This window comes from Microtus ochrogaster, linkage group LG4, assembly GCF_000317375.1.
Source record: "Microtus ochrogaster isolate Prairie Vole_2 linkage group LG4, MicOch1.0, whole genome shotgun sequence".
NCBI lineage: Eukaryota > Metazoa > Chordata > Mammalia > Rodentia > Cricetidae > Microtus > Microtus ochrogaster.
In genome coordinates, this window is record NC_022030.1 from 23,160,411 (window position 1) to 23,170,508 (window position 10,098).

At 53.8% G+C, this 10,098-nt stretch overlaps 1 protein-coding gene across 1 annotated transcript; it reads right to left on the reverse strand.

Annotated features, from left to right (window-relative positions):
- Window positions 1–5,992: 5,992 nt before the first annotated feature.
- Window positions 5,993–10,057, reverse strand: Ppp1r14a (protein phosphatase 1 regulatory inhibitor subunit 14A). The gene is made up of 4 exons (XM_005361286.3): window positions 9,681–10,057; window positions 7,754–7,834; window positions 7,253–7,285; window positions 5,993–6,193 (listed from the first exon to the last, which is right to left on the reverse strand). The coding sequence occupies exons 1-4, from the start codon at window positions 9,879–9,881 to the stop codon at window positions 6,065–6,067; spliced, it is 444 nt and encodes a 147-aa protein (XP_005361343.1). The 5' UTR covers window positions 9,882–10,057; the 3' UTR covers window positions 5,993–6,064.
- Window positions 10,058–10,098: the final 41 nt, after the last annotated feature.

Consider the following 10,098-nt stretch of genomic DNA (forward strand, 5'->3'; position numbering starts at 1 on the left):
CAGGGCGAGCACAGCCCACCAGCCCTGACTTTTCTGTGCATGTCTACATGTCTGCCCTAACTTTCTTTCTTTCTTTCTTTTTTTTTTTTTTTTTGGTGGTGGTGGTGGGGAGTCGAGGCAAGATTTCTCTGTAGCTTTGGAGCCTTCCTGGAATTCACTCTGTAGACCAGGCTCCACCTGCCTCTGCCTCCTGGGTGCTGGGATTAGAGGTGCACCACCACTGCCCAGCCATGTTTTCCCTTTCTTCATTCCCTCACCACCCCTGCCAGGCCAAGTCCCAGCCAGGTTGTGGCAACATATCAATTTGGGAGCCGGACTAAACTACAAAAGACCTGTCCAAAACATAGAAGAAATTATTTGCTGCCCACTCACGTCTGCTGAAACTCCAGGTCCTTCTATGTGACTCAGGTCTGTGGTTGCTGGGGCAGTTACTCTGCCTGCTGTGCAGAATGGACAGGGTTCATGCATAGAGAATTTGGGGGCACAGAGCAGCAAGTCTTTGGATGATAAAGATGACTCAGATGTGTGGCTACAGCAGCTGGAGGGACAGAGGTGCCGTGCCCTGAGCTAGGACAGTCTGGACTGGAGCCCATGTGGGAGACACCATGTTGTACAACGTCTGCTGTGTTGGTTGAGCTTGTTGGGTTCCAGGTATGGAACAGGGTGTGGTCTGGAGGCCACACGCAGGTGGGAGAGACAGCTGGAGTTGGCATGGGCATGGCTTACGGTGTGCAGACAGAAGTCAGTAGAGAACTCACATGAGAAGCACGGCTAGAATGGAGAATGGAGACCGGGGCTGGCGGCCGCTGACAGCTGGACAGACAGGAGGAGGAGCAGCAAGACAGAAAGGGCAATCAGAGCGAGTGGCTGAGTGTCTGCAGGAAAGGGAAGAAATCCTGGGCATAGCTCAAAGGTAGAGCCCCAGCATACACGTGAAGGTGCTGGGTTCCGGGTGTGACTACAGTCTAGCACCACAGAGACCCTGACATCCTTGCAGAGGGAGGGTAGGAAATGCAAACCCATGGCTGGGCAGAGTGGAAGAGACAGCTGTGTTCCGGCAAACTGCAGCAGAGGAAAGGAGCAGCGGAGCTGAATGTGGAGTAAGCCAAGCGTGGGGGTTGCTGAGGCAGGGGATTTCAAACTAGATGCCAGTCTGGGTGACATAATGAGACCATGTCCAAACTTGGTGGCTAACACCTGCAACCCTAGCACTTAAGAGGCTAAGGCTGCTGAGTGGTGGTGGCGCACGCCTTTAATCCCAATAGGGAAGCAGGAGCAGGTGGACTCCGAGTTCAAGGCTAGCCTGGTCTACAGAGTGAGTTCTGGGACAGCCAGGGATACACAGAGAAATCCTGTCTTGAAAAATAAAAACAAACAACAAACAAAAAGGCAGGAGGGGTCACTTCAAATTCAAGAAGGTCCAGCTACTCAGTGCGTTCCAGAACAACCTAGACTACAGAGAGAGAGTTCTAGCCCAGCCTGGTGTTACAGCATAGACACTAATATCAATGGATTAATCCACTGGGAGCTTTAGGAGGCCTGGTTGGATGGAGTAGGCCACTGGGGACAAGCCCTCATAGAGTGTCTTATTCCCCATCTTTTCCTGTCTCGCACTGCTTCAGGGACACCGGGAGGAGAGTAGTCTCCTCTGGCTCCTGCACCCCCTGCCAAGATGCCCTGCCTCACCTCAGGCCCAAAGCAATAGGAAGCAGAACCAGATGGACTTGAAGCAAAACTTTGGAAACTAAGTTAAAAATAAATCTGATTTTCTTTCTTTTTTTCAGTGACAAAGGTCAGACCCAGGGCCTGGAACATGCTAGGCTAAGCACATCTTCAGCACTAGGTTTTCAGACTCAGGTTATACCTCAGGCTGGTCTTGAACTTGAGATCTTGTCCCAGCCTCCAGAGTTCTGGGATTGACCCACACCTGGCTTTGGAATATTATATATAGTGAAAAACTAATTCCCAAAGCCAGGCAAGATGCATCATGCCAGATGCAGGAGAATCAGGGGTTCAGAGTCATCCTCTGCTAACTAGGAAGTTTGAGGCTAGCCTGGGCAACATGAGACCCAGACAAAGGATGGATAGGAGGGAAGGGAGGGAGGAAAAGGAGGGAAGGGAGGCCAGGAAAGGCTCAAATAGCCAGGAAGAGATTTCATGTCAGCACAGGCTGCCGTTAGATAAATGTGGCCACTAGGGGGCACTGAGAGCAAGCATCTTCTAACGGGTGCTGCGGGAGATGGGACTGCAATGAATCTCAAGGCAATTAAACTCATGGGTGGTTTGGCGGCACACTAAATTTGATGGAAGAAATTAATCAGGTTAATTCTAACAACATGTGTTCCATGGCAGTGATGCCAGGAGGATTTGGGAGTCGGGAAAGCACGGTGGTGGGTCCTATGGGAAAGAAGCCAGGGTGTGGACGACGCCAGTAAAAGGACAAGTACCCAGAGCAGAGAGAGGAGACATTTTTTTTTTTTCAGCTGGGTTTCTCTGTGCAGTCCTAGCTGTCCTGGAACTCACTCTGTAGACCAGGCTGGCCTTGAACTCACAGAGATCCGCCTGCCTCTGTCTCCCGAGTGCTGGGATTAAAGGTGTTCACATAAATTACTTTTAAAATATTTATTTGTGGGCTGGAAAGATGGTGCAGACATTAAGAGCACTGGATGCTCTTCCAGAGGACCCAGGTTCCACTCCCAGCACCCATGTGCCCATGTAGAGGTCACATCATCTGCAATACCAGTGCCAGGGGCTTTGACACCTTCTCCTGAGGTCCTTGGACACCAGGCATACACGTGGTACAGACATACACACAAGCAAAACATTCATGCATCTAAATAAATGTTTAAAAAGTCAGATCCTCAGATCAAGGACAAAACAAAGAAAGAATGGAGCCAGGCAGTGGTGGCGCACGCCTTTAATCCCAGCACTCGGGAGGCAGAGGCAGGTGGATCTCTGTGAGTTCGAGACCAGCCTGGACTACAGAGAGAGTTATAGTCCAGCCAGGGCTAGGGCTACATAAAGAAACCTTATCTCAAAGACAACGAAGGGAAGAAAGAAAGAAAAAAAAAAAAAAAGAAAGAATGGAACACTAACTAGGGAAACTGCCAAAAATTGGTTTTTGAAAAATATTTATTTGGGAGAGGGTGATGTGGAGGTCAGGGGACAATCCACAGACGTGCGCGCTCCTCCCACCATGGGGGTCCTGAGAAGGCACTCGGGTTGTCTAACTTGTTGACAGGTGTCATTGAGCCAACTCTCCAGCGGCCGAAATGGGTTTTTAACAAAGTTGAGGAAAGACGATTTTGGAGGAAAGGGGAAGAGGGAACAGGGTGGGTGGGGACTGGACACTGAATGTAAGAAAAGGGTGTTGTTCTACCCTGAGAAGCAGGCAGGCTGTGGGGGGTGGGTCCACAGGAAGGCTGGTGCCCCAGTGAGAGAGCATGGTGAACCCGGGGGACATCACACCACAGGGCACGTGATGTAGGGCTCCCAGGGAGTTCCTTCCTGGTAGGGCAACTGTCCCCTTTCCACCATGACAGGGTTTATGTTCACACACCTTATTTCTTCGGGAAACCTCACAGCCCTCGGGAGTGGGTACCGTTTTAATTGTCTTTATTCACAGATGCAGGTGTGGAGATTCTGCACTCTCATAGAACTTCTCAAGACCACACAGCCAAGACGTAGTGTGGGCGGCATCTGAACTCAAGCAGAATTTTTCGGTTTATTACAGAGCCAGGGTTTGAATCCAAGGCCAGACGTGTGTCTGGCGAGCGGCCACCTCCCAGAGCATCCTCAAACTATACCTCCTTTTAAAAACATACTCACAGGCAGGCAGTGGCACTTGCCTTTAATCCCAGCGCTCGGGAGGCAGAGGCAGGAGGATCTCTGTGCATTAGAGGCATACCTGGTCTACAGAGCGAGTTCCAGAAAAGTCAGGGCTACACAGAGAAACCCTGTCTCTAAAAAAACAAAAACAACAACAAAAACCCTTACTAGTGTGCATGTGTTTTGCCTGTATGTGTGGTACCTGGTGCTCAGGGAGGGCAGAAAATGGCATCAGATTCCCATGTGGGTGCTGGGAACTGAACCCGAGTCCCCTGGAAGGACAGCAGGGCATTCAGTCTGAACCATCTCCTCAGTGCCCCCCCTTTTCTGAGACAAGGTCTCACTGTGTAAGCATAGCTAGCCTGTAACTCCCTATGTAGACCAGGAGGATCTCAAATTCCTGCACACCAAGTACATATGAGGGGGTCAGAGGGACAGTGCGCGGGAGTCGGTTCTTTTCTTCCATCATGTGGGTCCCAGGGATTGAATTCAAGTCCTCAGGCTGAGCAGCAAGCGCCTTTACCAACTGAGCCATCTTGGCGGTTCCTTTTCATTTTTATCTTACTTATCTGACAAAGGGCCAGGCTACAGAACCCAGCCCATAACCCCATCCTTCTGCCCCTGCCCCAAGTGCTAGGACCTCCACTTTAGCTTTTCTTTTCCTTTTGAGACAGGGTTTCTCTGTGTAGCCCAGGCTGTCCTTGCTCTGTAGACCAGGCTAGCCTTGAACTCAGAGATCCACCTGTCTCTGCCTCCTGAGTGCTGGGATTGAAGCCCAGTGCCACCATGCCCCTGCCATGTGATTTTTAGCAACTGGTACTGGTGACCTGGGCCTCATCGGTGAGGTTGTTTTCTATAGGAAGCTAAGAACACCCAGGGTTTGAACCTGGGGTTTGTCACCTCCACGACCATGAGGAACCAAAACCAGGTTCTGTGAAAGGGAAGTAGAGGACCAAGCTCACGCAGGGTCCTGGGACAGCAGCCTAGGTGACAGGAGCCACTGGAGATCCCCCACCCCCACCCAACCCTTTGCACTGAGGATGAAGGCTAAGAGTCTGTGTGGAGACAGCGAGGCCAGCAGCAGGGCTGAATCAGGGTGTCCCAGATGTTGCTGGTCTGGGGTTCAGATCCCCGGGACGGAGCCTTGCTCCTGGAGAGCAGCTGGGTGGGCAATCGCACTAGAGAGATGGGTGAGATGTTTTCCTAAACATCCCATCCTTGGGACCAGGGCCTCAGCGGTGGCAGTGGCTCCATCTCATCGCACACAGGCGGGGGTTAAATAGCCACTATCTGCTTCTGAGACCCTTCCAGGACACCCTCTAGTCCGTATGGAAGGCGTCCATAATCCTTGAGCAGTAGGCTTCCCTCCCTAACTTAGGGACACTGTCCATCCTGATCAATAGTTGATATTACCCCAACAGCAGCCACTCTGCTTGCTTCCCAGTTCAGTGTGCAGGTGTGGTTGAAATAGCTTGTGTAAGCTCTGCTTTAATGCTGCTTCTTCCAGACTTCCTTCCTTCTTCCTTCCTTCCTTCCTTCTTCCTTCCTTCCTTCCTTCTTTTATTATTTTGGTATTGCTGGGAATGGAGCTAGAATCTCGTTTATGCTAAGTAGGTGCTCTACTGCTGAGCCATGCCCCGGCCCCTCACTGGTGGTTCCTAGACAAGCCCTCTATTGGCCCTATGGTTCTGCTTCCCCACCAATAGCCAATGGCCCTTCCCACCCCTGGTACTCAAGCATCTTGTGCACGTCTCTCTCTCACCCTCCCTCACTATTTTAATGTCGTTTACTGTTTACTGCCGGTCTGTGGCTTCAACACCAACAGCCACACCAAGCACATTCTCCATGATGGCCTCATAGCCGTGTGACGCCCTATGGGGAGATGATGGGGTCACAGTGGGTTATGAGCATCTCCACATCTCCCGTGGCCTAGGGAAGGCCTGGCCTTCCCCATAGGAGCTGGGACTGAGTCCCTTTGCAGGGAGGTGGGGACAGGATGTGAGTGTCCGGGACACCTCGGGGTCAGCAGGGTATGTTCTCAGGCTTTGTGGCTGGGAGGAACGTTTCTCCATCTGTCAAGACCAGCTGTGGCTTGGGGACCAAGGGCTGGGGCTGCCGAGGTCTAGCAGCAGCGGGGAGAGGAAAAGCTAAACACAGGAGGCAGTTACAGGACCATTAAATACAATTTAGAAACAATCTGGGCGTTTGGGGGGTGGAATACAGAGGCAGGCGGCAGTCAGGGTGGGGCGGTGTGGGCCCGGTCCTGGCGGGGGCTCAGGCTGGGGTCATCTGAGCAGCTGGACTGTGGGAAGCCTGGCTGCTTGTGCAGGCCCCGCAGCTTGGCCAGCAGCTCCTGGACAAAGTCCTGAGGACAGAACGCGGTTCTGAGAAGAGAGCAGGAGACAGGCCTCCCGCCCCATGCCAGCGCCTCATCAGGCATCAGTTTACTCAAGCAGGAGCTGGAGCCAAGAGGGGAGGAGAGGGAGACTAAGACACACAGGAGAAGGGTGGGAGGGGTGAATAGAAAGATGGGGGGAAGCTGCAATTGCTGCCCGAGTCAGTGATCGTATGTATCTGAGGCAGGAGAATTGCTGTGAATTTACATGCTGAGACCCAAACTCAAAAGGGGGGGGAAGGGGTTAAAAGCACTTGTTGCTCTTCCAGAGAACTCTGGTTCAGCTCCCAGCACCCACACAACAGCTCACAATCTTGTCTGTAATTCCAGTTCCAGGGGCTCAACACCTTCTTCTGTCCGGTCCCCATGGACACCAGGTATGTGCGTGGTGGTACACGGACATACATGAAAGCAAAACACATGTACACATAAAATGCAATAAAGAGAGATGGAGAGACAGTCTAAGACCCAGACCTGAGAGAATTCTACACAGACACAGCCTCAGAGAGAAGTTTCTCATGCCGAGAACCAGTCCCCAGAGACCAGGTCTGAGCCAGCCCAGGCAGACTGACAGGCACTGACGCTTGTCCCTCAGGCAGCTAGGAGCAGAGGGGAGAACCATGAATATTTTCCCTTTTAAAGCAGAGGAGGAAGTGGGAGTGGTTACAGCGGCCAGTTCCAGGACCTGCAGGATGGGAGGCCCCCAAGATGTAGACAGGGAACCCCAGGGTAGTAGAGGCAGTCACAGGGGGTCAGAGATGGAAAGAGTGAGACCCCCCCATCCCAGATAACCAGGACAACTAGTAAGAGCAGGCACCATATGGGCCGAAACTGGAGCCACTCGCCTGGGGGAGGGGCTCTGAGGCAGCTGCCTGCGGAGCTGGTGGCAGATGGGAGGTGGGAGGAGGAGACAAGGGTGACAAAGAACAGGACAAGAGATAGGGGCTCCTCCTGGAGTTCCCTAGGCCTGTCTCTGCCTCCCCCATAAAGGTGAAGGGACCAATCCAATCCGTAAGGACAGAAACTCACCTCCGTGGGGTTCCTGCAGGACTTCAAGAGTCCCTTTGGGTGGGTGGGCAGACGACAGAAAAAAAAAACAACAAAAACCAGTAAATGACTGACACCTATTCCATAAGAGGCCCTCCCCTTCCTGCAAGGGAGCAAGACAAAAGACTGCCAGAACTACCCGTGTGGCTTCAAGTTGGACAGGGGCAGGGCTAAACCACCAGCAGCTCAGAAGGCTAGAAGGCCAAGCCTCTGCAGCAGGGACCGAGGGGAAGGACCTGGCGGCCAGGCTTGGCTCCTAGCTCTCTCTAGTCAAGAAGAGCTGTGTGACCCTGAGCAAATAGTTCAACCTCTCTGGCCTTCACTTTCCTTATGGTGGTAAACGTGTCTACTTTACAGTGTTTTACAGAGGATTTAGTGTCTGGCAGAGATGTGTTTAATAAACATGCCAACTTGGGCTATTCCGTTTAGGGCCCTGCAAAATGTTGGACTGGGGAGGGAAGGGGCGGCTTTCTCCCCACCTACCTGGATTTTGCGGCTTCTCTCGTCTTCACTGTCCAATTGCAACAGCTCATCAATGTTGACCTCATCGGGCATATCTGCTTCCTAAGGCCAGGGAGAGCAGGCTGCTCAGGGCCCATATCTCCCTGGCCCTCCTCCACAGCCTTTGTCCAGGATCTGGAGGTACTCCATCAACCCCAGGCCCAGCTGGGCCTGCCGCAATAATGTGGCAGGCAGGGACAGCACCACTGAGGCGGACATCTGGGGGCTGGGGGGTGGGGTGGGGTGACAGATGGGTGGACGGAGGCCCAGGCCCTGGTACCAGCCCCATGCCTGCACCCTTGGCTCAGCCCTGGGGGCCTTGGGGCTGGCACAGGGTTCTGTCCTTGGCTGCGGTTCCTACTCGGCAAAGCAGGCCCAGTCGAGTCTCGGAATGTCAGATTCTGGGATTCAGGTTGGCTTCTGCCCTTTCAAGGGCAAGTCTCACTTAGCCTCAGTGGGTGTGGGGGAGGGGAGCCTGCTGGGGCGGGCCCCTTCCCCTGGGGACCAGAAGGGCTTCTGGGCTTAGGTCCAGCCAGGCCTCCCTGGAATACACTGCAGGCTGCTGGATCAGCGAAGTGACCACCAAGGCAGGGCTGGAGCTCGTGGAACAGTGGTACAAAAGCTATCTGGTCATGATGGGGACAAGATCCAGCTGTCCTGGGCCTCAGCCTCGTCCTGCTGCCCAGCTGGGGAGTGAGGGTGCTGGGCCATGGACAGAGGGGTCTCATGGAGGTTGCTTTGTTCAGAGGCCTGCGAGATCTGAGACCTACATGATCTGAGTGAATGTGGCTGCTGCTTAGGTTTGACTATCTCAGTTTGGACGTGGTCAGCTGTAGGGACCATCTTTATCTATGTATTTATTGTATTTTTTTTTTTGTTGTTGTTTGTTTGTTTTAAGATTGGGCCTAGATATCCTAGGCTGGTCTGGAACACACTACGCAGCCCACAGCTGGCCTTGAATTCACAAATACCCACCTGCCTTTGCCACCCGAGTGCAGAGTCTAGAAGGTGTGTGCCACCACTGCCAGGCTTGTTTTGGATTCTTTGGACAAGGTCTCTCCTTATCCAAGGTTGCCTTCACCTCCCAAGGGCTGAGGTCACAGGCATTAGCTGCCATGACCAGCATGGTTTCTAAGGGTCTTAATTCCTGAAGCACCTTTGGCAGGTCCAGTCGTGACTACAGTTTCCACAGATGTGTGTGTCTACCGGGCTGTGGCATCTGTCCTTGGGTTTGTTGTCAGCAGATAATGGACGGCCCCCTTGTAACCTGATTCACTTTATGTCCCAGGAGAGCTATGGGAGCTTGGAACGCTACAGTTTAAACTGATACACATCTCAGTACAGCTGTAACTCTTCCCTTGGCGCTGAGGGCGATTGTGTTGTGTGTGGATGTTATTGTGTCCACGGCAGGGCATGCTGTCCCTTAAGCTGAGCCATTCGCGTTCCTGTAAGTTTGTGTGCTCGCTCCTGGTGCTGTGCCTATGAGTGGCTGTGACTTCCGTCATCTGTGTATACTGGTGCTTCCTCTGCTGAGAGTCTCTGCTGTCCTATCTGCCTTGTCACCCATGTCTATGTTTGGCTTAAGGACATCCCCTCTCCCTATCCGCTCTCTCAATATGTTGACTCTGGCCCCCCAATTCTTTCTCATCCCCTGTATAGGATCCCACCCCGGGTTTTCCCAGGTGTTTGGACACACACAAGTCTGGAGAACCTTAGGTGCATGTCTCTCTGTGTATCTACTAGCTGGATGCCCCTGAGCACGGAGACCAGGGCCTCAAGGCATGTGTCCTCCTAGCAAAGATCGCTGCCGGTGCAGTAGCTGGTGCACCAGTGAGCATATATCAGGGTCATCGAGGGCCGATGTCTCAGGCCAGCTCCTTTCCCCAGCCCCTTTCCCTCTGGGTCTCACCCTGCCGCGGTATAACTCCTCCAAGCGTCCGTCGATCCACTTCTCCACGTCCAGCCGTCGCTGCAGCTCCCGCCGGTCGTACTTGACGGTGACTCGCGCGTGCCGCTTCTGCAGCCCACTGGGGCTACCCCCCGGGCCGCGGTTCCGCGACGGGGACTGAAGCTTGCTCAGCACGCGCTTGCCCAGCCGCTGCGCTGCCATCGCGCCGCCGCCCGCCGTCCCCGCTTAGCGCTCTGCCTCGAGCTCGGGGCTCTTTCGGGCTGGGGCGGGGCCGCCGGGGGCGGGGGCTCGCGCTCGGGGACCCGCCCCGCTCCAGCCGCGGGGCCTCAGTTTCCCTGCCTGCAGAGGCGAGCAGGCTAGTGTGCCGGCTTCCAGACAGGGTCCTGCGGGATGCAGATGGGGCGGGGCGGGGGGGGGG

Bases quoted from the DNA above. Each gene is read 5' to 3' on its own strand.
- Ppp1r14a (XM_005361286.3), bottom strand. From the start codon at position 9,881: ATGGCAGCGCAGCGGCTGGGCAAGCGCGTGCTGAGCAAGCTTCAGTCC. The intron at 7,286-7,753 runs GTAGGTGGGGAG...ACCCACCCAAAG, and splicing joins AGAGAAGCCGCAAAATCCAG to GGACTCTTGAAGTCCTGCAG. The intron at 6,194-7,252 runs GTGAGTTTCTGT...TTCTGTCCTCAG, and splicing joins CCTGCAGGAACCCCACGGAG to GACTTTGTCCAGGAGCTGCT.